The 24,694-nt window shown below is 46.0% G+C and overlaps 1 protein-coding gene across 5 annotated transcripts in view; it reads left to right on the top strand.

Moving 5' to 3' along the window:
• TTF1 (transcription termination factor 1) overlaps positions 1-22,210 on the top strand; it is a 29,104-nt gene extending 6,894 nt beyond the window's left edge. For 3 of the 5 annotated variants that reach the window (XM_043469929.1, XM_043469930.1, XM_043469932.1), the window contains 9 exons: positions 3,059-3,279; positions 4,718-4,903; positions 6,053-6,131; positions 9,149-9,279; positions 11,715-11,949; positions 14,864-14,953; positions 15,897-15,962; positions 20,608-20,693; positions 21,937-22,210. In XM_043469929.1, the coding sequence (XP_043325864.1) occupies positions 3,059-3,279; positions 4,718-4,903; positions 6,053-6,131; positions 9,149-9,279; positions 11,715-11,949; positions 14,864-14,953; positions 15,897-15,962; positions 20,608-20,693; positions 21,937-22,121 (1,279 nt within the window). In that variant the 3' untranslated portion in view covers positions 22,122-22,210. Of the gene's footprint in view, positions 1-3,058; positions 3,280-4,717; positions 4,904-6,052; positions 6,132-9,148; positions 9,280-11,714; positions 11,950-14,863; positions 14,954-15,896; positions 16,034-20,607; positions 20,694-21,936 lie in introns of those variants that run through there. The other 2 variants (XR_006269626.1, XM_043469931.1) reach the window with 2 other exon arrangements.
• The last annotated feature ends 2,484 nt before the right edge of the window (positions 22,211-24,694 follow it).

The following is a 24,694-nucleotide window of genomic DNA, read 5'->3' as shown; positions in this document are numbered from 1 at the left end:
CAGTGATTTTGGAGCCCAGAAAAATAAAGTCAGCTACTGTTTCCACTGTTTCCCCATCTATTTGCCATTAAGTGATGGGACCGAATGCCATGATCTTAGTTTTCTGAATGTTGAGCTTTAAGCCAACTTTTTCACTTTCTTCTTTCACTTTCACCAAGAGGCTCTTTAGTTCTTCTTCCCTTTCTGCCATAAGGGTGGTGTCATCTGCATATCTGAGGTAATTGATATTTCTCCCAGCAATCTTGATTCCAGCTTGTGCTTCTTCCAGCCCAGCATTTCTCATGATGTACTCTGCATATAAGTTTAATAAGCAGGGTGACAATATACAGCCTTGACATACTCCTTTTCCTGTTTGGAACCAGTCTATTGTTCCATGTCCAGTTCTAACTGTTGCTTCCTGACCTGCATACAGGTTTCTCAAGAGGCAGGTCAGGTGGTCTGGTATGCCCACCTCTTTCAGAATTTTCCACAGTTTATTGTGATCCATACAGTCAAAGGCTTTGGCATAGTCATTAAAGCAGAAATAGATGTTTATCTGGATCTCTCTTGCTTTTTCAGTGATCCAGCAGATGTTGGCATTTTGATCTCTGGTTCCTCTGCCTTTTCTAACACCAACTTGAACACCTGGAAGTTCACAGTTCACCTATTGCTGAAGCCTGGCTTGGAGAATTTTGAGCATTACTTTACTAGCATGTGAGATGAGTGCAATTGTGCAGTGGTTTGAGCATTCTTTGGCATTGCCTTTCTTTGGGATTGGGATGAAAACTGACCTTTTCCAGTCCTGTGGCCACTGCTGAGTTTTCCAAATTTGCTGGCATATTGAGTGCAGCACTTTCTCAGCATCATCTTTCAGGATTTGAAATAGCTCAACTGGAATTCCATCACCTCCACTAGCTTTGTTTGTAGTGATGCTTCCTAAGGCCCACTTGACTTCACATTCCAGGATGTCTGGCTCTAGGTGAGTGATCACACCATCGTGATTATCTGGGTTGTGAAGATCTTTTTTGTACAGTTCTTCTGTGTATTCTTGCCACGTCTTCTTAATATCTTCTGCTTCTGTTAGATCCATATCATTTCTTTTGTATTGGGTATAGCCAATTAACAGTGTTGTGATAGTTTCAGGTGAGCAGTGAAGGGACTCAGCCCTTACATATAGATGTATTCATTCTCCTCCAAACTACACGCCCCCCGCCACCCTGCCTCCAGGCTGCCACGTGACACTGAGCAGAGTTCCTTGTCTGTACAGTAGGTCCTTGTTGTTTATCCATTTTATTTTTTTTTTTCCTTTATTTATTTATTTATTTTTTCAGTGGGTTTTGTCATACATTGATATGAATCAGCCATAGATTTACACGTATTCCCCATCCCGATCCCCCCTCCCACCTCCCTCTCCACCCGATTCCTCTGGGTCTTCCCAGTGCACCAGGCCCGAGCACTTGTCTCATGCATCCCACCTGGGCTGGTGATCTGTTTCACCATAGAGAATATACATGCTGTTCTTTCGAAACATCCCACCCTCACCTTCTCCCACAGAGTTCAAAAAGTCTGTTCTGTACTTCTGTGTCTCTTTTTCTGTTTTGCATATAGGGTTATCATTACCATCTTTCTAAATTCCATATATATGTGTTAGTATGCTGTAATGTTCTTTATCTTTCTGGCTTACTTCACTCTGTATAATGGGCTCCAGTTTCATCCATCTCATTAGAACTGGTTCAAATGAATTCTTTTTAACGGCTGAGTAATATTCCATGGTGTATATGTACCACAGCTTCCTTATCCATTCATCTGCTGATGGGCATCTAGGTTGCTTGTTTATCCATTTTAAATACAGCAGCATGTACATGGCCATCCCAGCCCAGTAACTATCCCTCCCCCCATCCTCCCCACCCCCACCCGCCCCGCCGCCACACCCCTAAGTTCCTTCTTTAAGTCTCTGACTCTCTGACTCTGAAATTCTACGCATAAGTTTAAAAGGCATTTTAAGACCCCAAAATTACCTTTGTGTATATGCACATAGATAGGAGAAAGGATTAGAGAGCTTAGAATGTTACTGGAGCAGAAAGAAAACTTGAATTAGGGTTCTCCCTAATAAAAAGAAGTTTAGATGTTGTCATTTACATAGTTATCATTTAAATGTGCTGGCTGATGAATAAATGCAGGACTTTTCTTAAACCACTTTATCTGAGTTCCTGGCATTTGGGACAGGTTTCCTCCCCATTTCCTTATCGGTGACTTTCTTCTCTTTGCTGACTAGAAGATTGTCCTGGCTTGATGTAGTTTCATATAGAAGTTAAATGGCCTAGGGCCCAACTCACATCATCTTCTGTGTCATCTCATCAGGACATTTTAGATCACTCCCAATGAGGCAGGAGTGTTCTAGACTCGCGGTTCTTGTATTGAGCTGTGAACCTGTGAAGACTGTTGACCCTTTGCTCAGACAAGTGCATACAGTTTCATTTTCATTTTGTTTCAGTTACCTGTCTGAGCAGCTAGCTGATATAGTTGACTAAGAGTGGCTTTGGACAGTTGATTGGAAGTTTCTGGGGATGAATTAATGATCAATACATACAAAACTGTGTTTCTTTTTACTGCAAAGGGGAAAAAATACGGCCGTTGTTAATTGCACTGAAGCAGTGGTAACTATGAAGACCCTAAGTATTGACTTACCTAATTAATAACCATTATTAAAGAACGTAACTCATCGAAACAGTCCCAGAGGTGTCTTGAGTATCCATGAGCATAGAAGAGGGCCTGGTTTATTAGGAAGTCAATATCTAAAACAGTAAAGTTGAGAAACACTAATATAAGAAGCAATACCTTGTGGAAATAGGGCTTAGGGCTGCATGTTTACCTTTTTGTCAGCCCCAAAGGTGTATCCGAGTTAGTAAAGCTGTTCAACACGTTAACAAATTCACACGTCATGGACTGAATCAACTGCAGTATCCCTGCAAGCTTTAATGTTGTCACAGTTTAAATGAGAGTCATTGTAAGAAAAGAATCTGAAAGCCATTGGGCATGTGACCCATCGAGGTTAAATCAACCCAGTTTTTCTCCTTAGGTCAGAACCTACAAATGAAGACAAAAGCAATTCGGCTAAAGAGTCCGAAGCTAAATACTTATCTGAAGATTCGCGAGATTCCGAAGATCCGGAGGTGGAGTTGGAGTCTGCGGTGAAGCAGCTGCAGGAATTCATCCCCGACATCAAGGACAGGGCTGCCACCACAATCAAGCGGATGTACCGAGATGACCTGGGGCGGTTTAAAGAATTCAAAGCCCAGGGTGAGACTGTGGACTGAGCTTGAATGTTGGTCAGACTCCTTTGCTATTAATATGTGTGTAAATTGCCCTGACCTCCTTTGAGCACAAGTTCAGCTTTACAGGTTTACGGGAAGCATCCCTTAGCTGCTTTCAGCTTCATGTCCTTCCAGAACCGTCATCTGTGCTATAAAATTAGCAAAATCAAGTGCGATGGTTTTCCTCTTTTTTGGTAGGGGAGGTGAGGGAAGAACAAGGCTGAACGAACCAGGTGATCACAGATGAAGCCTGGAAGATGTGGGGAAAGAGGCTAAGTGGCTAAGAGGCTGGGAAGGATGCACCAGTGAGATTAAATGAAAACATGCATGTCAAACATCATTGGCTTTGATGAGGTGTAATTTCCAGGGTGTTAATTGGAGGGTGAGCTGGTGGGAGTTGCCATGGTTTCAAGCAACAGCCAGCTTGGTCTCCTCCTTGATGTCACTGTGTTACAAGAACCTCTCAAAAAGCCTATTGGATTTCAGAATGAATGGCAAGTGTAGGGCTGAGTACCACAGGTAAGTGGTATTTACTCATGATTATCTGCCGTGTGACACCCGGCGCCACTGGTTATTGAAAAAAGTAAATATGGGGGCGTTAGCCTTACAGAATTCATCATGTTAATAAGATTAGTTTTTTAAAAAATAGACATAGAGCAATATCTATAGAAGGACCCCATTTTATTTCTGTATTCTATGCTGAAATTTTTATGAGTGTATATTTTATAAAAAGATTTTTAAAACAAGTCTGGGGCCTCCCTGGCAGCCCAGTGGTTAAGCCTCCTCACTTCCAGTGCAGGGGGCACAGGTTCAGTGCCTGGCCAGGAACTAGGATCCCACATGCCACGCAGCTTGGCCAAAAAATAAATAAGTCTAAGAATGGGAAGGTGTACTGTGTAATGCAGTCAGTAATAATGAGACTTGAGTGCTTGGAGTTATGACAAGGAATAGAACGTGAATCGCAGTGACCTTGACCCCTCCATCCCCCAAGGTCCACACACAGAGAACGTACATGCGCGTCCACGTAAGTGCCAGCCAGGTGGCAGCTCTGCCTTAGGGGACTGGGCGGCAGAGGAGAGTGAAGGGGTCTTCCTTTAAACTTCTGTTTCAATCGTTTGCATTTTTAATGTATATCACTCTTAATATTTCTTTAAAATAACTCTGTAAGAAGGGATCGATGATACAGCAGAGGTCACAGTGGAGTAGGATGACCGGGGGAGACTTGGGGAGGACAGTATGGCTTGAGGTCAACTCTTTAGGGGATCAGATGTCCAGGGCCCAGGCAGGGGCTGCTCCCTGACAGGTGGGGAGGGGCTGACAGGCACTGTGTCATAAGTTGCTAAAGACCTAACGCTGGTTTGCTTTCATTTGTTGTTGACAATTGTGTACCTTTTTCTCCCGCCCCCACCACCCCCCAATCCTAGGTGTCACTATTAAATTTGGCAAGTTTTCCGTGAAGGAAAATCAGCAGTTGGAGAGGAATGTGCAAGAATTCCTATCCCTGACAGGAATCGAGAACGCAGATAAGCTGCTGTACACAGACAGATACCCGGAGGAGAAGTCTGTGATCACCGACTTAAAGAGGAAGTACGCGTTCAGAGTGCACATTGGTAAGTTAGAGCTGTGGGCTCTGACCCTCCACGGCCTTGCAGCCTCGCCTGGATGATCACGGTGAGGGCTGAGCACAGGGTCTGGCCCACCCACCGCAGCAGCGCGTGTTAGCCGCCGTGTCAGCAGTCCTGTTACTGCCAGCCGGCACTCCCAGGGGTTTGGAGCTTGTTCTCTAGTGCGTTGGCAGATGTCGTAACCACGGATCAGCTTCCAGGTTTCCGGCATGCGTACGCTTCAGTCCGGTCTGACTCTCTGCTACTAGGTCACAGTTAGTCTTGGTTTCTCTCCCGGTCCTGTACTGTGGGTTTTTATTTTTTTTTTTTTTGGTACATACTGCAGAAAGCGCATCCCTCTGTGCGCCAGCGTCTCCCAGGGTCTTAACTAGAGCCATGTGTGAGCTTTGAGCTGGGACCCTCCTCCTGGAGGTATCCTTGGAAAGTCAGAGAAGGTCATGAAGCAGTATAGGTTTGGACTGAAAAAAAATCTCTTGTGACTCCCCTCATGGTCCAGTGACTGAGACTCGGCGCTCCTAATGCAAGGGGCCTGGGTTTGATCCCTGGTCAGGGAACTGGACCCCACTTGCTGCAACTGAAAGAATTTCCATGCCACGACTAAGACCTGGTGGAGACAAATAAATAATAACAATAGTAAACCTCTCTTGTATTTAAAGAGGAGAATTTCTTAGGTTTTTGTCTGGAATGCACAAAGGAAAGCAAAACAGTCAGCCCCTGCTAGGGGACCATTTCGTCTTTGTAGTGGAAAAGCAGGAAAAAGCTTATTCGCTTGGAAAAGTTTTTTGTTTTATCTTACAGAGAGCTGCTGGCATTTGTCCACCTCAGCATCCCCTTCTCCTAATTCAGTGCCTCTGCCTTAGGAGGTTCTTTTCACCAATTTAGGAGACCAGAAGCTAGAGAGCCTCCACACTGAGCCATGTAGTTTTCAGAGATCACCAAGGAAATGGGGTTTCGTATCAATATAACTGCTCCCCAAGACAGCTTTCTGCAGTACATAGGAAATCCCGGCCTCCACCTGGGGTCTAGGATCGCTCATGTAGTAAAAAGGGGCTCTTCTGGGTTTCTTTTATAATTGCAACTGTGTTCCGTGCCACATTCCCGGTGTCCCTCTGACCACCTCTGTTCTGGCTTCAGGTAAAGGCATTGCCCGGCCCTGGAAACTCGTATATTATCGAGCAAAGAAGATGTTCGATGTCAATAATTACAAAGGCAGGTAAGAAAAACCTGGAACAGGACATTTCTCTAGTCTTTGTGATAACACAAGTCAAAGGGTCTGCAGCAAAATGGTGAAGATTCTTGTGTGTGAAACGAGATGTGTTGTCACATGTATGTCTCCAAGGACCCTTTCAAGTGTCACCTCTTGAGTAAATCTTCCACAATATTCCTCTTTTTAAACCCCTAGTTTACTTTCTGCTTCTGTCTTAGCACTCGCCACGTGCTGCCTCTTAGTTGCTCGTGAGGTTTTCTCAGCGGCCTCCCGAGCGGTGAGCTCCTTGGGAGCCCAGACGTTCCTTCTCAGTGCGGTCTGCCTGCAGCACTGAGCCCAGTGCTTTGGGTTTCCGGTAAATATTTGCAGGTAGAGGTGAGCACGACTATGAGGTCATCCCAGTGTGATGTAGTTGCATCAATGCAGAGAGTTTCATGGGGTGATAACCAGTCTTTCCTCTCTTTTTTCCTAAATAAAATACCCAATTATGGTCTGTTTCTAACACTCCAAATAAAACAAATGTAGATTGAGCATCGGTCGTGGGTAAGCACTCTGCTTCAGAACAAAGGGATGAGCAGAAAAGCGTCAGCTCCCGCCCATGAGGTTCCAAACAGCCCCCAAGGGCTCAGCCACTGATCCCACCTCCAGGAGGCAGACAGTGTGAACCTATCAGGGCCACTGGGTCCTCCTTAGCCCTGTGATTTTAAGCCAAAACATACGTATTATCAGATCTTAACACAGATACGATCTTGGTCTCTTTATTGAAACTTTTACTGAAAGAAATAAAGCTGAAGTAGAGGAAAGGTGTTCCATAGGAACTGAAACCTCCCCACCCCCTCCAAGCCCCAGCGTCACATAGCTATGGACAGAACTTTAAGAAAATTCAGCAGAGATGACATTTTCAGTGGGACTTAACGCTTTTGCTAAATCAGTGTTGGCAAATGAGGTAACCTAGGTGTGAGAATGACATTTTTAGAATAATGGAAGTCTGTCATTCTGATCATAAAGTTCATTGGTGCCATATTTATGTTGTGGTGGCCATGTACCCTAAGAATGTTTTTATAGTTTAAGGAATTCTTAAGTGAAAAAGCCACAGAAAGTCAAAAGTCAAATAATTGAAAGGCTTCAAGGGGCTGCAGAGGTCAAAACACTTGTTTCCTCATTTTCGTCCACTCAGCTTCTCACCAGCTCTTTTGTGTGGCTTCAAAGGTGCTCTTAAGTCATTTTTTAAATCTCAGTAAGACCCTGCCTGCCCTGAGAAGGAGGCTGCTAGAAAGCTTGATTCTTAGTGGTGAAGGATTGCCATTCAGTGCCATTCAGCCATTCTCTGCATTTTAGATACATTTCTGAGAACGCTGGAATCTTACTGTCCTGAGATAGTTGTGGGTCACTCACTCGAGATGGTTAGTATTTTATAAAGGCTGCTTTTTTGTCATATTAGTAATAACATCAACCACCACTTCCCCCACCCCATCCATAAGGAGTTGTAGAATGTCATAAAGATGGCTTTTTCTTCACTTAAACATTTTAGGTGTTTGATCTCAAAGATCTCTCATTTTAGTTCTTTTCTTGAATATCTTTGCTTCTATGTGGGGTTCATGCACCTTAACATCCTTAAACTGACAGATTTGTGCTAAGCCACCTGTCACGTCTTTATCGAGTGTCTATTATGTGTCAAGCACCACGGGTACCACAGCGTAGAAAGTCCACGGGGGCCCCGCCCTCCGAGGATGTCCCCTCCAGAGCTGTGCTGCCCGTCCCGGGACCACCAGCCTCACATGGCCATGGAGCACTCAAGCCGTGGTTAGTCCAAGCCTTGCTGTTCTGAAGAATAAAATACACACTGGATTTAGAAGGTCTAGCATGGAGAAGAAGTGAAGTGAAGTCACTCAGTCATGTCCGACTCTCTGTGTCCCAGTCCATGGAATTCTCCAGGCCAGAACACTGGAGTGAGTAGCCTTTCCCTTTTCCAGGGGATCTTCCCAACCCAGGGATTGAACCCAGATCTCCCACACTGCAGGCAGATTCTTTACCCGCTGAGCCACAAGGGAAGCCCTAGTGTGAAGAAGGGAATATAAAGTCCCTTATTCATACTTTGAGGTTCTGATTCCATGTTGAAATGGCTGCAAGTTTAATACATTGGGTTAAATAATATGTATTGTTAAATTTGCTCATTTAAAGCCAGATAAAATTAATTTTCACACAACCCCTAGGAATTTCTAAGGGACACAGGTGACTCAGATAGCATTTCCATTGGCCAATGGTGGCGTGAAGGAAGGTCAGGCAAACCAGGGAAGCCATGAGTACACAGTTGGAAGTAGTGACAAGGACAGCAGGGCTCCGCCAGCCCTGACGGTCAGGAAAGCCTCGCTGAAGACGCACCATTTCAACTGCATCTGAAGAGCCGGCAGGGGCTTTCCAGGGGGTCGAGTGGAGGGAGAGGAGGGCTTCCCATCACAGGTCTAGAGGCCAAGGTGACTGGTGGAGCTGAACCGTGGGGAGCGCTGGCCTTTGCGGGCGTAGTCAAAAAGCCCAGGTCTTACTGTTGGGAGCCTTTATGTGTCTGGCTGGGGAATAGCGAGATCCATCTGCCCTGGCCTCTGCGTAAGCAAGCCAGGCCTCTGGCCAGGGACCATTGTGACCGATCTGTAGGATGTCCACGGGTGAGATGGGCTTCCCTGGTGCCTCAGCTGGTAAAGAATCTGCCTGCAGTGCAAGAGACCTGGGTTCGATGCCGGGGTGGGGAAGATCGCCTGGAGAAGGGAAAGGATACCCACTCCAGTATTCTGGCTTGGAGAATTCCATGGACTGTACAGCCCATGGGGATCGCAAAGAGTCAGACACAGCTGAGTGACTCTCATTTCACTGTCATGAGTGAGATGCCGAGGCAGGAAGGGGCAGGGCTCTGGTCCCTGGTAGCTGGTGTCCTGGTGGCCCACCCCACTCAACTGCTTCCAGCACCCAGCCTGCCCAGTAAGCTTATGGTTCCTGCTCAGCTGTGACCTGTTTTCTCTTCCTCTTAGGTACAGCAAAGGAGATACCGAGAAGTTGAAGATATACCAGTCCCTGCACGGGAACGACTGGAAGAAGATTGGTGAGATGGTGTCTCGAAGCAGCCTCTCCGTGGCCCTGAAGTTCTCCCAGATCAGCGGTCGTAAGTTGTGGTCACTGATGCCCACCCATGTGAGCAACCCAGCCCAGAATGACCCAGAGCCCAGGCATCACTGCCCACCTGTCTGCTGAGAGAGCCATCACTTCTTCAGCCATTCTCTGACCGATTCATTTCTTCATGTGTATTGTTGAAACCACACAACCCTTGCTTACCAGACTGATTTCTGTGCTGCACTGAACTCAGTTCAGTAGGTTTCAGCCTGACTGTAACTGCCAGATAAACCAAAACCCGAGGAAGCCCGTGGATAGGAGAGCCTGGGCCGCCAAGGTCTGTTCCCCAAGGTGGCCCAGGGAGGGCCTGTTAGGTGTGGATGTTTCCCACAGCCAGTGTCAGCCAGCTCCTGTCTCTTTTCCTCCTCTTTCATTAAAAGCTGCCTTGATGGAGAAGGAAATGGCAACCCACTCCAGTATTCTTGCCTGGAGAATCCCATGGACAGAGGAGCCTGGCGGGCTAGAGTCCATGGGGTCACAAGAGTCAAACACGACTTAGCATCTAAACCACAGTATATTTACACTAAGTAATCATTCCCCTGGATTCTGCAGAAAGACTTCACCTTACATATTTGGATATTGCCAATGAATATAAACACAATAAAGCCTGGTGTTTATAAAAAAAAAAAAAAACCTGAGTTTTTAAGAAACATTTTGAAGAACCTTTATTTTTGCCTGAAAACTTATAAATATCCCACAGAACACTAATACTCTAAGGGACACATTTTGAGAAGCTTGACATAGGGTACTATCTACCTCCTAGTCTACTGTCATTTCTCTTTTCTTGCATGCACTGTTTCTGTCATTTCTTAATATTTGGTTGTAACACTCTGGAAGCATCATGCTTAAAGTGCATAAAAATGTCTGAATCCCTTTGGCTTACTGAAAATTCCCATAGTGATTTGTATTATATTTAGATACAAACTCTGTTGTCATGATGAAGGAAGGAGAAGTTTAGACAACTGTATTAGTTCCTCTTGGCTACTGAAATAAATTACCACACACAAAGTGGCTTAAATAACAAAAAAAAAAAAGCTGCCTTGGTAGTAGTCTTCACATTAAGAAAAAAAAAATCCCCAGTTGCTTTAAGAAGGCGGTCCTTAGCGGCTGTTGGCATCAGCCCAGAAGCTAAACAGTGTTGGGTTTCCAGTAAATATTTGAAGGTGGAGCTGAGCACAAGTATGAGGTCATCCCAGTGTGATTCGGTTGCATCAATGCAGAGTTTAGTGGGGCGATGGCCATTCTCCCGCCCCGCAGGCAGAGCAGGGCCCAGGGCAGTAGGCAGTGGGTCCCGGGCAGGTGTCTGCATGTCTGCATGCGGTAGACCCCGAGGGGGTTGGAGACCAGGCCTTCTGTGCCACCAGTGCCAGCCAAGTCTCAGCGTGGCCAACTCTGCAAGTTTCCAGGAAATAAAGCAAACATCTGAATTTGCGTGCACGTGTGAAATCAAAATATCTTTTGGGAATTTCACCTTTTTTTCCTTGGGACTCTCTTGACTTTTAAATATTCATCCTAATTGTTATTGGGGGAATAGTAACAGTAACACTCTGAGGCCAAATCAAAGATAGGTGTAGCCTGCCGGTCTGCAGCCTCATCCTTAGCATGTAAGCAGCTGGACAAGAAGCGTGAACTGTGGGTGCTCTGGCGCCTGCAGTGGTGACTGGCTGTCGAGATTCTCAGGTGCCTTCGTCGTCACATGCTGTGGTGACCTCACTGCGCCCTGAACTCCACTCCAGGAGCTCTTGTGGGGAGTTAGCGTATAACATGGAAGACCTTTGGTTGCTTTTTTTCCCACTAAATGTTCAGGGAACTCACAACTGCCTGCAGGAGAGATTACTCTTAGAAACAGAAAGAACGACTTTTTCAAAGTTAAAAACAAAAAATAGATTGCTTTAAGAAAGGGTTTTTCAGGGTTTTTTTTGCCACTGGTTGTATGTGTGTGCACGCATGTGCATGTATACACACACTTGGTTCCTAAAAAGAACCTGTGGGCACTTTAGTAGTTTCGTCTTGATTTGCATGTAAACTGTATAATTCAGATGTTGCTCATTATTTTTTGGAAAGTGGCTGATATATCTTTTTGTTTCTAACGACTTTGTTTTTCTAGAGCAGTTTTGGGGTCACAGTTGAAGTGAGAGGAAGGTACAGAGATTTCCTGTATGCCCCCCACCCCTACACATGCACAGCCTCCCCCCACCATCAGTACCCCCCAGCAGAGTGGCCCATTTGTTACAATCCATGAACCGACCGTGGCACGTCTTAACCCCCCAGAGTCCACAGTCAACAGTGGGAACCCCTCTATCTGTTGTACCTTCTGTGGGTTTGGACTGATGTCCAGTGACACGTATCCATCACTCTCGTGTTTTTAATACTGTGTTTGAAAGCAAATAGATTAGCAGTTTGAAGACCATCCTTTTATGTCAACAGAAATTAATCATGGTGCCTGGAGCAAGACAGAAACCCAGAAATTAATCAAGGCTGTTGAAGAAGTGATTCTGAAGAAAATGTCTCCCCAGGAGCTAAACGAGATGGATTCTAAACTGCAGCTGAATCCTGAAGGCCGCCTGTCAATTGTTCGGGAGAAGCTCTACAAAGGCATATCCTGGGTAGAAGTGGAGGCTAGAGTGGAAACCAGGAATTGGATGCAGTGTAAAAGTAAGTGGTAAGTTTGAGGCTTCTTACCTAAATCTCAGCAAGGTGCTGCCTTCCCCCTCCTCGGCAGTCTCTAGTGAGTGGGTGGGCTGGGGAGGTCACTAAGAATACCTCCGACCACCGCGTGGAAAGCCTTGCAGGTCAAGAATCCTCTCTGATCCTCGGCTCCAGCAACTTCGATATCAGTATCTGATCTAAGGTGGCACTTAGCCAACCCTGATTCATCGTGTGGCTACTTCATAAACAACCCTAACCTTTTAAATTCTTTTTATTATTTTAATTGAAGTATACTTGATTTACAACGTTGTGTCAGTTTCAGGGGTATAGCTAAGTGATTCAGTTGTGTGTAGAGAATTGTTCATATTCTTTTCCAATATTCACAAGATGCTGAGTACAGTCCCCTGTGCTTGTACCTTCTGTATCTGTCTCACGTCTAGTAGTTCGTATGTGCTAATCCCCACTTCCTAATTTGTTCCTCCCCCGCTGATCCTTTGGTTACCAAAACTTTGTTTTCTATGTCTCTTTCGTGACTAGAACTCAAATCTTCTTAATATTGAATATTGTATTGTATTGACTTCTGGTTTCTTCACTCTGTCCCTTTCTTCATAAAACAAGATTGTTACCTATTTATGGCATGAAATAAAAACACGAAACTAGCGTCTGAACATTCAGGAGAGAAATCACAAGCCTAATGATCAGAAATAGCTCTGCCTCTATTTTTGCTTTCTTTGGTGGTTTTTTTTTTTTTTTGACTTTGACTTTCTCATTCAGACTCCTCTTTGCCGAAGCAGGGCGTTCAAACATTCATCCTAGAAGGTTTTAGGTGCATCCGTCATGTAGAAGTAGTTTCAGTCCAGCTCTGGCTGCACATTCTTTGCCTGGGATAGCGTTTCCCAGCCCTGGAAAGTCTCTGAGCTGAACTTTCAGCTGCAGCATGATAGCTTGCAGCAGTGGTCCTGCAGCTCACGCCCCAGGCCTCCTACACAAAGGGGCCTCCATCGACTTGACTATTAAAGAAGAATGGACTCCAGAGTGGGCGTGTTGTGCATTAAAAGCAAACTCCTTGATTACACTGTGTATTGTGTATATACCTTGCAGCTGAACTATAGGGTACTTGTTTATTTTACTAGAAGACTGTCCTCAGAACATAAACTCCAAAGAACAGTTAATGTTTTAGGGGGGGGAATGGGTACTATGGAGGAATCAGAGCCCTTTCTACCTCTGGTATCTTAGACTTAAATAAGTGGGAAGACTTCCCTGGCTGTCCACTGATTTAAGACTGCACTTCCACGGCAAGGGGCAAAGGTTCGATCCCTGGTCAGAGAAGTTCTGCTTGCTTCAGGTTGTGGCCAGAAAAAAAAAGATGAGACTTCCCTGGTGTCCCGTGGTTAGGACTCCATGCTTGCACTTGGTTAGGCCTGGGTTTGATCCCTGCTTGGGGAGCTATGATCCTGCAAGTCGTGCAGCCAAGAAAAAGAATGGGTGATAAGCCTTAGTGAGAGATGAGATGCCAGTGTCTTAGAAGGGAAACGACCAAGAGGAGCCATGCCTCAGAATCAGTATAACTAAATAACATGCAGGGCTTCTTGTTTAATTGGAAGAAAAATGTAGAAAACTGGAACACTGAACATTGATTTACTTCGTGAAACATTGAAGTGGCATCAGGTGGTACATTTCAAAACAGGATGTGGGCAGCTGACCAAGAAGTGTTGGTTTCTATGCGTGTGTCATGTACCTTCCTTCTCAGGAAAGCAAATGTCACCACTTGTGACCTGTCCATCAGATTGTGACAAATTTCACTCTTTAAGATAAGCACTTTTTAAATATTTTTAATTAGGTTCCTGCTCTCATTAGGAACTCCAGGGAACCCTTTTCCTCAGCCATGAGCTTTGAGCCTTAGAGGAATCACTGAATCATTTATCATTTTACTCAATGTGTCTTATTTGGTATTTCAGCAGCTCAAAGGTAATAACAGCCATGTCCCTGTTTTATAAGCAAGCAAAAATAAATTGAGTCTACACAATGCCCTTTAGCACCAGCAAGCAGGCTTATTTTTTCTTTCTTCCTTTTTTTAACTGTTTATCATTAAAAATTTTATGACACTCTTAGAACTCCTTGTATCCATCATCCAGTTTCAATAAATAATCAGCTTTCTATCACTTTATTTGTACTTTCCCACTTAAAAACAAGTATATTCTTGATGGTGGTAAATGCTAGCAGTGATGGGTTGCAAAAGTTAGAAAGTGGTTCTGAATGAGGACAATTTATTTTTTTTTTTTTTTAATTTTTCCAAAGATTTCTTTAATTTTCCCTGTGATTTGAGGGGAGGTGAGCCAAGGCTGGGGGGCTGCTTCAGTGATGGAGTATATGATGCCTTGGAACTTGGTGGTGGTTCAGTCGCTAAGTCATGCCCAGCTGTGCAGCCCCATGGACTATAGCACACCGGTTTCCTCTGTCCTCCACTGTCTCCCAGAGTTTTCTCAGACTCATGTCCATTGAGTTTGTGATACCATCCAACCATCTCATGCTCTGTCACCCCCTCTTCCTGCCCTCAGTCTTTGCCAGCATCAGGGTCTTTTCCAATGAGTCAGCTCTTCCAGTCAGGTGACCAAATTGGAGCTTCAGCATCAGTCCTTCTAATGAATATTCAGGGTTGATTTCCTTTGGGATGGACTGGTTTGATCTCCTTGCTGTCCAAGAGACTCTCAAGAGTCTTCTCCAGCATCACAATTCAAAAGCATCAAATCTTCAGTGCTCAGCCTTCCTTATGGAACTTAGGTACTTTCATCCTGGAGGAAGCACCTCTGAAATCCCACCTTACAGTCTGAGCAACACCCTGAATAAGCACAATTTCAGTGAGGAAAACAAAGGACATTTTAAGGGAAACTTTACCCTGAACGTAAACTGTTTTTCTTTTAACGCAGGACGGAAATTCTAACCAAGAGGATGACGAACGGTCGGGACGTGTACCGTGGAGTGAATGCTCTGCAGGCCAAGATCAATCTGATCGAAAGGTACAGAAATAGACAGGGACCCTGTTTTACCTGATTTTCCCTCTAGGCAAAGAATAGTTAACCCAGCCTGTGGGTCTAATGGACCTGGGCTTGTGTCAAAGCAGGGGGCGCGGAGGAGCGGAAGAAGCCTCTGGATCCGGGGACCCTGTGCAGCTCCCTTCATCCCGTCCTCTGTCAGGGATGCTGCTTTCCTTCCTCAGTGGGCTTCCTCATGCTCCACGCTGGCCTGGCTGGGGATGCCCGCCCCCGCTTTATTCCTCCCCCAGAGGGACTAGCAGAGATGAGGAGGGCCTCTCAAGGCAGGCGGGCCTGGGTTCCAGTGTGGGTCCATCGTGTTGGTGGTCCGAGCTCTCAGTCCGTCTCCTGGTCTGCAGAACAGACACAGCCCCCCGCTTCATCAGATAGTGTCAAGGGTGAATGGATTCATGGGTACAAGGCCTTAACCCAGTGTCTGTCACATGGTCAGTGCTGAGGACGCAGTTACTCCTCCTGTGTGTCTGCGTGAATGGTGAAGTTGTGTTTGTTTTTTTAATTGAAGTATGGTTGATTTAATTTCTGCTGTGCAGCAAAGTGACTCAGTTATACATGTATATATACACACAATATACTTTTTCATGTTTTATTCTTTTCCATGACAGTTTATCACAGGTTATTAAACGTTAGCTGTGAAGTTAATGTTTTTTACACAAGGAGGCAACACGGCTTGGTGGGAGGTGTGAAGGGCTCAGGAGGAGGAGAGGAGACGAGGCTTTCTGGTCTGGAGCTCACGTACCTTGTAACCTTGGGTTTGCCTGCCAGTGTCACTGGGCGTGGGTAACACAGGGAGCCGGAACAGAGGTGGATACGCTGAGGCCTTCCAGCTCTTAATTTTCTGTGAGTCCATGAAGATGGCCATCATGCTGAATTTTGGCTTGAAAACTTAATTTTTATTTTTTTCTTATAGGTTGTACGAAATAAATGTGCAAGATGTTAATGAAATAGACTGGGAAGATCTTGCTAGCATCATAGGGTAAGGACATTTGTTTAATATTAAGCCAATGAAAAGATAAGAGAATAAATGACTGCCTATCAGACTTCAAAGACCAGGACTGAAATTCGTGCCACCTATCTGTGTTACTCACCTTATAAATTATATTTATGAACCTTATAAAATGTATTGTATTGGTGAACCGCCCCCGCCCTCCTTAGTACTGGACGAGGTTAATCATACCAACCCTCCCTCTACTCCAGCCCCACCTCTACCCCCACGACACCTGAGAAGAGTGAATGAAACGTGTGTCGAGTCTCTTAAAGAACTCACCAGTTACAACTGGTAGGAAGAACCCACATGGCCTTCACCCATAACCAGCCTCCTGCCATCTGCCACGTTGACTCTGTCAAACCTCCTTCCCTGTCCCCCTTGTGCTCCCCACTCCAAGGGAATAGAGTTGTTTGCATCAACCACTTGAGAGTTAGTGGTGGACGACATGTCCTCAGCAAGGATGTTATCTTGCATCGGCCAGCACAGTGATCACGCTGAGGGCGTCTGCGTGGCGGCAGTGCTCCTCTCTGACGCATGGCCCGGTGCGGATTTCACCCGTTGTCCCAGAAGTGCCCTTCGAAGCACGTTCCCCCGTCCTAGGATCCAACCCAGGATCTGTCTCTTTAGCGTCATCTAATCTGCAGAATTATTCTGCCTCTGTCTTTCTTTTTATCATTGCAGTGTCGTTGATTTACAACGTTTCACGGATACAACAAAGCAATTCAATTTTGTATATGTGTGTGTGTGTGTATGTATTTTCAGATTCTTTTCCATTTTTTAAAAAAAATTGTATGTATGTTGGCTATACTGGGTCTTTGTTGCAGCACTGCCCCTCACGTGGGACCTTAATTCTCTGACCAGGGATCAACCTCACGCCCCCTGCATTGGAAGGCAGGTTCTTCACCACTGGGCCACCAGGGAAGTCCCTCACATTCTGTTCCATTATTACGAGATGGAGATGTCGGTGGAATCTAGTTCCCTGGGCTGTACGCTAGATCCTTATTGTTTGATTTGTTTTAGATGCAGCAGCATGTTTCTGTCATTGTGGGAGAACACGGGTCCTGTAGCACTCGGCTCGCTGGGGAGCCTGTCGGAGGCCCCCGGGGGCCAGAGCCAGATTTGCGTTTTACTCGGAGTCCCTGGGGGCGGGGCTGTGTCTCCGCACCAGGCCCCACCCTGCCCTGAGGCGCATGTTCTGACGTCATTTCCCCTTGCAGAAAAGTGACAGTTTCTCTCTTGGTGGTAGGAAATGGGAGATATTTTGAGACCCCCTCAGGCTCCTCTTCCTCGCCAGGCCTCCCTGGTGGTTTTGCTGTGCTGATCATTTGCATTTCTCACCTGAGGAGTGCCATTTCACTCTCATCCGCTGTCACTACCTGCCTTTGTTGCTATGGTCCTTGCATTTTCTGCCAGTGAAGGAGAGGCCACCCTTCCTAAGACCTGAAGTCGCTGCTGGCCCAGCAGGGAGAGCTGACCGGCAGAGCCCCGTGCCTCTAAGCCCAGCAGATTGCCAGGCACTGTGGGGCTCAAGGTTGGTGGGCTTTGGGAGGCGGGGCGTTGAGGGACCATCTGGCCTTTAGGTTTGAACGGTGGAGCAGGGAGCAGGGCTCCCGCAGCCTGGCTGCCTTTCAGAAGCGGGGCTGCTGATGTGAGGTTGTCATCGATCCATTAGGAAGGGTGTAAACTGGTTCTAGTGGTTAGTTATTTATATCTCAGGATTGTGGACAAAGCACAGTCCATAAAGCTCAGTTCAGTTCAGTAGTTCAGTCATGTCCAACTCTTCGAAGCCCCGTGGACTGCAGCACGCCAGGCCTCCCTGTCCATCACCAACACCCAGCGTTTACTCAGACTCACGTTCATTGAGTTGGTGATGCCATCCAACCATCTCATCCTCTGTCATCCCCTTCTCCTCCCACTTTCAATCTTTCCCAGCATCAGGGTCTTTTCAGATGAGTCAGTTCTTCGCTTCAGGTAGCCAAAGTATTAAAGAGTTTCAGCTTCAAACCATAAAGCATAGTGGTTAGTTGTTTACATCTCAGGATTATGGACAAAGCATAATCAGTTTTGGTTGTTTGTTTTTACTTGGAATTGGAATGGTTTAGTGGCAGGCCCTATCAAGAGTCACACACCCCACGGTTCCAAACCCTTTCCTTCCCCAGCTCATCTCAGCAGTGGGGCGTCTGCTCTTCAGTTGGTGGGTCCCTAAGGGGGGCTGTCAGGGACTTTGAAGGGAGGGGATCCTGCTGTGCACCCCACCAACTCCCACCCCAGGAAGTATTCATGTGGACACATCTCTCCCTTTGCCATATCAAACCACTTTTGAAAAACCCTGACTTTTTCAGTAAGTGAAAAAAAACTGAAACACTTTTTCAGTAAGTGTTTGGGTATCTCGCAACATTGCCTCAAATCACATTTCTTAAAAGTGGATTTTTAGTGATTTTAAGTAGAATTATATACTTAAATATTGAATGTTCTGGTTAAGATTTAGAAATCTCAGGACTTCCCTGGAGGTGCAGTGGTTAAGAGTCCACACTGCCAGTGCAGGGGGTGCGGGTTTGATCCTTGGTCGGGGAACCAAGATTCTGCACGCTGTGCAGCACGGCCAAAGGATTAAAAAGAAGCAGAAAAGAGATTTAGGAATCTCAGTGCTGTAAAATAGACATCATGGCATCCAGTCAAATGCTGTTGGAAGTAGAATGTTCTCAAAGTTTTAATAATAAATTAAAACAGTGAAAATAATTAAATTCCTCGGGTTCTTGAAGCCTCCCTCATGAATTATTTAGGCAGGATTTTAAAGACAGTGTCCCTGCCTAATGAAATGTAACACCCGCCTCATTTGAAAATGTTACTTCTTGAAGCCCATGCTTTGATCTGCAGAGCACTCTGGGCACTGTGGGAAGAAGGGAGGTTCTCCAGATGCCCTAGAACTTGGCCTTTGCAGTCAGACAGACTGGGCATCAAGTCCTGGGACTCTGCTTGTTACTTAGCCAGCCTTGGTCAGGTGGTCCCCTCGCTTGTCTCTGCACCGCCGTCTCCTCGTTTGTGGGATGGTTGGCACGTCCGTAATCAGCACAGAAGGGGACGGCGCCTGGCGTGAGCTCCGCGAGCCGCCGCTGCCACAAGGAGGCATAAAGAGCCCGGCTGTCTTCCACATGTGCAGCAGATCGAATTATTCCCACTGATCATGCAACGTCTAGATTAGCTCATTGTCAAAACAAATATGTCACACTTTTATGGTTTAAGGGGGAAGACAGGCCCAGCGGGGCTTCCCTTGTGGCTCAGCTGGTAAAGAATCCGCCTGTAATGCGGGAGACCTGGGTTCAATCCCTGGATTGGGAAGGTCCCCTGGAGAAGGGAAAGGCTACCCGCTTCAGTATTCTGGCCTGGAGATTGCCATGGGGCAATTGCCATGGGGTCGGACACGACTGAGCGACTTAGACATGTCCAGGAAGTGACATTAGCAATTTTTCAATTAAAAAAAAAGCTTTTAAGATTTGGTTGTTTCCATCCTGCTTTTTGTAAGTGGAAAATGAATTTGACTCACTAGCACACCATAGGTGTCCACCTTCTTTAGCTTTGCAAAATTGAAAATCCAGACCCCTGCCTTTGCATCGTGACAAGTATATAGTTATCCTAACTGTAGTAGTTAAGAGTGTAGGACTTATGAATAATGCCATTTGTAGCCACATAGATGGACCTAGAGATTATCGTAGTTAAGTGCAATAAGTCAAAGAAAGACGAATACCATATGATATCACTTACATGTGGAATCTAAAAAAATGATACAAATGAACTTATTTATGAACAGAATACAAATGAACTTACTTAAGAACAGAAACGGACTCATGGACATAGAAAAGAGATTTATGGTTACCAAAGGAGAATGGGAAGTGGTGAGGGAATGAATTAGGAGTTTGGGATTAACATACATATACAACTATATAAAATAAACAACAAGGACCTACTGTATAGCACAGGGAACTGTACTCAATATCCTATACTAATCTATAATGGAAAAAATCTGAGGAAAGAATATGTGTGTGTGCGTGTGTGTGTGTGTGTGACTGTGACTGAATCACTCTGCTGCACACTTAAAACTTAATATTATAAATTAACTTCAATTAAAAAAAAAATAGCCAAAAAAGTGCAGAATTTGGAACGGACCCAAGTGACGTCCCAGCCCCTTCCCCTTCTCATCTGTAAAACCTTGGCTGGCTGGCTCCTCTGTGCCTCCGTCTCCCCATCCCCAAAGTGAGGGCTCAGAGTTGGAGCCCCCTCACAGAGCAGTGGTGAGGCTTGTTGCTGCTCCGCGGCGAGCAGAGAGCCAGGCTGAGGACACGTAAGCATCAGCTTCTGTGCACTAGTATTACAGCTTGTCTTCCTTTCTGCTAGTTTATTCTAGTTTAGACAGAATTCATCTTACTGTACTGCTGTTTTTCTTCCTTTTGTATGTGTGTGTTTAAGTGAACAGTAGCTTTTCATATGTCTTATTTTTCTCACACGTGTAGACACGAGGATTAAGAAAGCCACTTGTGTCTGTAGACCACCCCTTAATCAGCGCGTTTAGTACACAGGACTGAAAGGAGTTATTTTGAACTGCCACTAACTTTTTGACACCTTTTCCTTTCTAAAGGGATGTTCCCCCGTCTTACGTCCAAACTAAATTTTATAAACTGAAAGCTACCTGCGTCCCCTTCTGGCAGAAGAAGACTTTCCCAGGTCAGTGTTGTCTGGATTTGAATAGTTAAAAACAACACATGGGGGCACGTGTTGGTCATGTGACCTCGGGTAGGTGACTTCTGGGGACCTCAGATTCTTCAAATGTGAAAACTGACAAATTATAACTCCTACCTGGGGCTTCTCTGGCAGCTCAGTGGTAAAGAACCTGCCTGCCAGTGCAGGAGACATGGGTTCAATCCCTGGGTGGAGAAGATCCCCTGGAGAAGGAAAGGGCAGCTGACTCCAGTATTCTTGCCTGGAGAATCACATGGACTGAGGAACCTAGCAAGCTACAGTCCATGGGGTCGCAAAGAGTCAGACACAACCAAGCAAATGAACACATACGCTTGCAACCCCTTCCTTTTTTTGAAGGTACTAAAAAGCTAACAAACTTGTAAAATGTGGTCACCAGGGTGCCGGGCACTTAGCAAGCACTTGGTGTGTAACTGAGTGATTCTGGGTTGCACACACCATACACTCACATACACACACTCGCACCACATGCCTGCACACACACTGTTTCACAGACAACTGGACGTGCCCAGCTCTTTCTCTGCAGCCTTTTGTGAGTGATTTCCATGTGTAATGCTCAGACCTAGACCGTGAGAGTATGCAGTGTGCTGTGAAGCACACAAAAGCAAACCCACTTGTAGAGGACCCACGCATGTGACAAGGTGCACCGGACACGTGGACTGACTTACGTAACTGGAGATGCAAACACATACTCGCATTTTGAAAGTTCTCAGCTTGAAGGTTCATCTATAGGGGACTTGCCCTGGGTTTCACCGCAGTCACAGTGCATCCTCATGTCTAGGCTGGGTCCAGAGGCTCGATTTTCCTCTAACAAACTTAGAGCAGCGTCGCCTGTACCTTGCCCAGCGTCATGTTTGGGAACTGCTGGCTTGAGTGACGCCCTGCTCTGTAGTGCGTGACGAATTGCTTCTTGCATTCAGCAGACCCCACTTCCTGAGTTTGAATCTGGCTTTACCCTCCAGACTCCATGACTTTGGGCAAGTTACATAATGTCTTTATGCCTCATTTGAAAAATGGGTGAACAATAGTGCCTACCTCTCATAGGATTTTTTAGAGGGTTGAAGGAGAGACTGTGAGTGAACCCGTTAGAGCTGGGTCTTGGCACACAGTAAAGCCAGTAGCGATACGTTGTCATCATAAGCACCCTCTGTCCTTGACCTTGAAAAGAGGCATTGTCAGACCATCTCAAGATTCAATCTCTTTTCTTTAGAGATCATAGACTACCTTTATGAGACGAGTCTACCGCTGCTTAAAGAGAAGTTGGAGAAGATGATGGAGAAAAAGGGGACTGAGATCCAGGCTCCAGCAGCCCCTAAGCCCGTCTTCCTGTTTCGAGACATCTTTTATTATGATGATGACGACAGTGAGGGAGAAGACAGAGATGAAAAAAGTTAAGCAGCTGATACTCTCTCTTGTCCATTTTTCTAGGTTTGGTTTTATTTATAGATGTCAATAAAGATATTTTCACTATTGATTTTACTAAAGAAGGGTCTGAAAATGATAACTTATATTCTGAAGCATTTAAACATTGGTTCACATTTCATATTCAAGTCTGTCTGAATGTGAAAAGAAAGGTGAGTGTGTGGGTTGATTTAGTATTTCTGTGCCATTATGTCAAGAAGACCCCCTGGAGAAGGGAATGGCAGCCCACTCCAGTATTCTTGCCTGGGAAACCCCATGGACAGAGGAGCCTGGCGGGCCACAATCTGTGGGATTGCAGATAGTCGGACACGGCTGAGTGACTAGCACTTTGACTTTTGAATGCTTTTCACAAAACAGCGGGGTCCCAGATCCTTCTAATGGCAACAAGGTAGTCATGTCCTATGAACATTTTCTCTTTTTTTTTTTGGCTGCGCTGTGCAGCTTTTGGAGTCTTAGCTTCCTGACCAGGTACTGAACCCAGGCCTTAGGCAGTGAAAGCACAGAATCCCAGCCACTGGACCGCCACAGAATTCCTCCAGTGAACATTTTCATGGTGTGGATTCAACTATATGTACCCTCGACAAAAAAAGAACGTTAACAACTTTATTAGTGCGTGCCATTTTGCTTTCTGTTTTTCAGTTGTTTAGACGTATGTTCTGTGTGTGTATTAGGTCAGTGGTACAGGGAGGTTTGTGTTTCCACGGCCTGGTTTCAGTTCCCGTGTGCCCGTCACGGTGGGTGTATCTCATCTTCCTGTGTGTGATTCTCGTGTCTGAAGATAGGTGTTGTCCATACAAGTGGCCCTTTCAAAGCCAGTCACAGAATTCATCTGCTGTTTAACTGGAAAAAACAAACCAGCCAGCAGTCTCTTCCACTGCTTCTGGAAAAAACTGCCTCCGTTAGACTTCCTGACAGGTGCTGCCTGGGCCTCGGTCACAACCCATGCCTGATGGAATCTGAAAGGTAATCTTAACATTGGGCTAATCCATCGATCGGGAAAGCAAACAGCTCTAGATACTTCAAACAGAAGATTTAATATAGGGATTTAGGTTATGAAATTGTTCATAAGACAAAGGGGCAAACGGGAGAGGCTGAACTGCGCAGCGATAGGGAACTGAGGGGAAGCGGCTACAGCCCTGAGCGGCTCAGATGAACACGCCCTGGTGCTGACTTTGCAGACTCTGGGCTGTCTGCTGCTACAGGAGCCTGTGCACCTGTGTCTGCTTAGAGCACAACGGCTTCCGCCTCCCTCCTACTGCCTAGCCTCCCACGAGTGCCTCCCATGGGCAGCCCCTTAGCAGAACCCTGCTGGTGAGGGGAATCAAGTCCCCAGGCTTCTAGCCTCGTCTGTACAGGGGAGAGCATAGAAAAGCAGGTGTGGGTGAACAACATCCTATGCCATGATGTCCCCCTCTGTGCCGAGATGCAACGCCCCCTCTCCTGAGTATTCTCTGATGTTTATGTAGCACCAGGATGTGTGATGTTGGTTAACTCATCCACAGAGCTAGACGTTCTCCCAAACTTGCCATCATGGGAGAAGGAAGAATATGGAGAACGAGTTTAGGGCTCCTAAATTCAGTTCAGTTCACTTACAGTCGCTCAGTCGTGTCCGACTCTGCAACCCCATGAACCACAGCACACCAGGCCTCCCTGTCCATCACCAACTCCCGGAATTTACCCAAACTCATGTCCATTGAGTCAGTGATGCCATCCAACCATCTCATCCTCTGTCGTCCCCTTCTCCTCCTGCCCTCAATCTTTCCCAGCATCAGGGTCTTTTCAAATGAGTCAGCTCTTCGCATCAGGTGGCCAAAGTATTGGAGTTTCAGCTTCAGCATCAGTTCTTCCAATGAACACCCAGGACTGATTTCCTTTAGGATGGACTGGTTGGATCTCCTTGCAGCCCAAGGGACTCTCAAGAGTCTTCTCCAACACCACAGTTCAACAGCATCAATTCTTTGGCGCTCAGCTTTCTTTACAGTGTATCCCCAGACCTCTCACCATGTTGTACACGCAATAGACACTCAATAAATATTCAGGAAACAAGTGAGGATTTTCTTTTTAACAAGCATTTTGCCCTAGTCACCTCCTTCTGTCTGTCAAACATACCAATCTTCATGCTGATGGGAATATGACTTCCCTTGTGGTTCAGCTGGTAAAGAATCAGCCTGCAATGTGGGAGACCTGGGTTCAATGCCTGGGTTTGGAAGATCCCCTGGAGAAGGGAAAGGCTACCCACTCCAGTATTCTGGCCTAGAGAATGCCATGGACTGTATAGTCCTTGGGGTTGCAAAGAGTAGGATACACTGAACGACTTTCACTTCTGGAGGACAATGTGGTAGAATACATCAGAGCCTTAAGAATGTACATGTTCTGAGCGTCTAAACCGGTCCTCTGGGAGCAGTACGCCTTCTGGGAGACCAAGAAAAGCCAGGTGGGATGTCCACTGTGCAGCAGACAAAGAATGTGAACCAATGTGGGGGACCAAGGCCAGTTCTGCTGTGTCCCCTGAAAACTGCAACGCCAGGCACAGTGCCTGGCATGGA

The sequence above is a fragment of the Cervus canadensis genome, chromosome 5, assembly GCF_019320065.1.
Source record: "Cervus canadensis isolate Bull #8, Minnesota chromosome 5, ASM1932006v1, whole genome shotgun sequence".
NCBI classification, from domain to species: Eukaryota; Metazoa; Chordata; class Mammalia; order Artiodactyla; family Cervidae; genus Cervus; species Cervus canadensis.
Note: the sequence above shows the minus strand (reverse complement) of the source record. Positions and strands in the feature narration are given on the sequence as shown.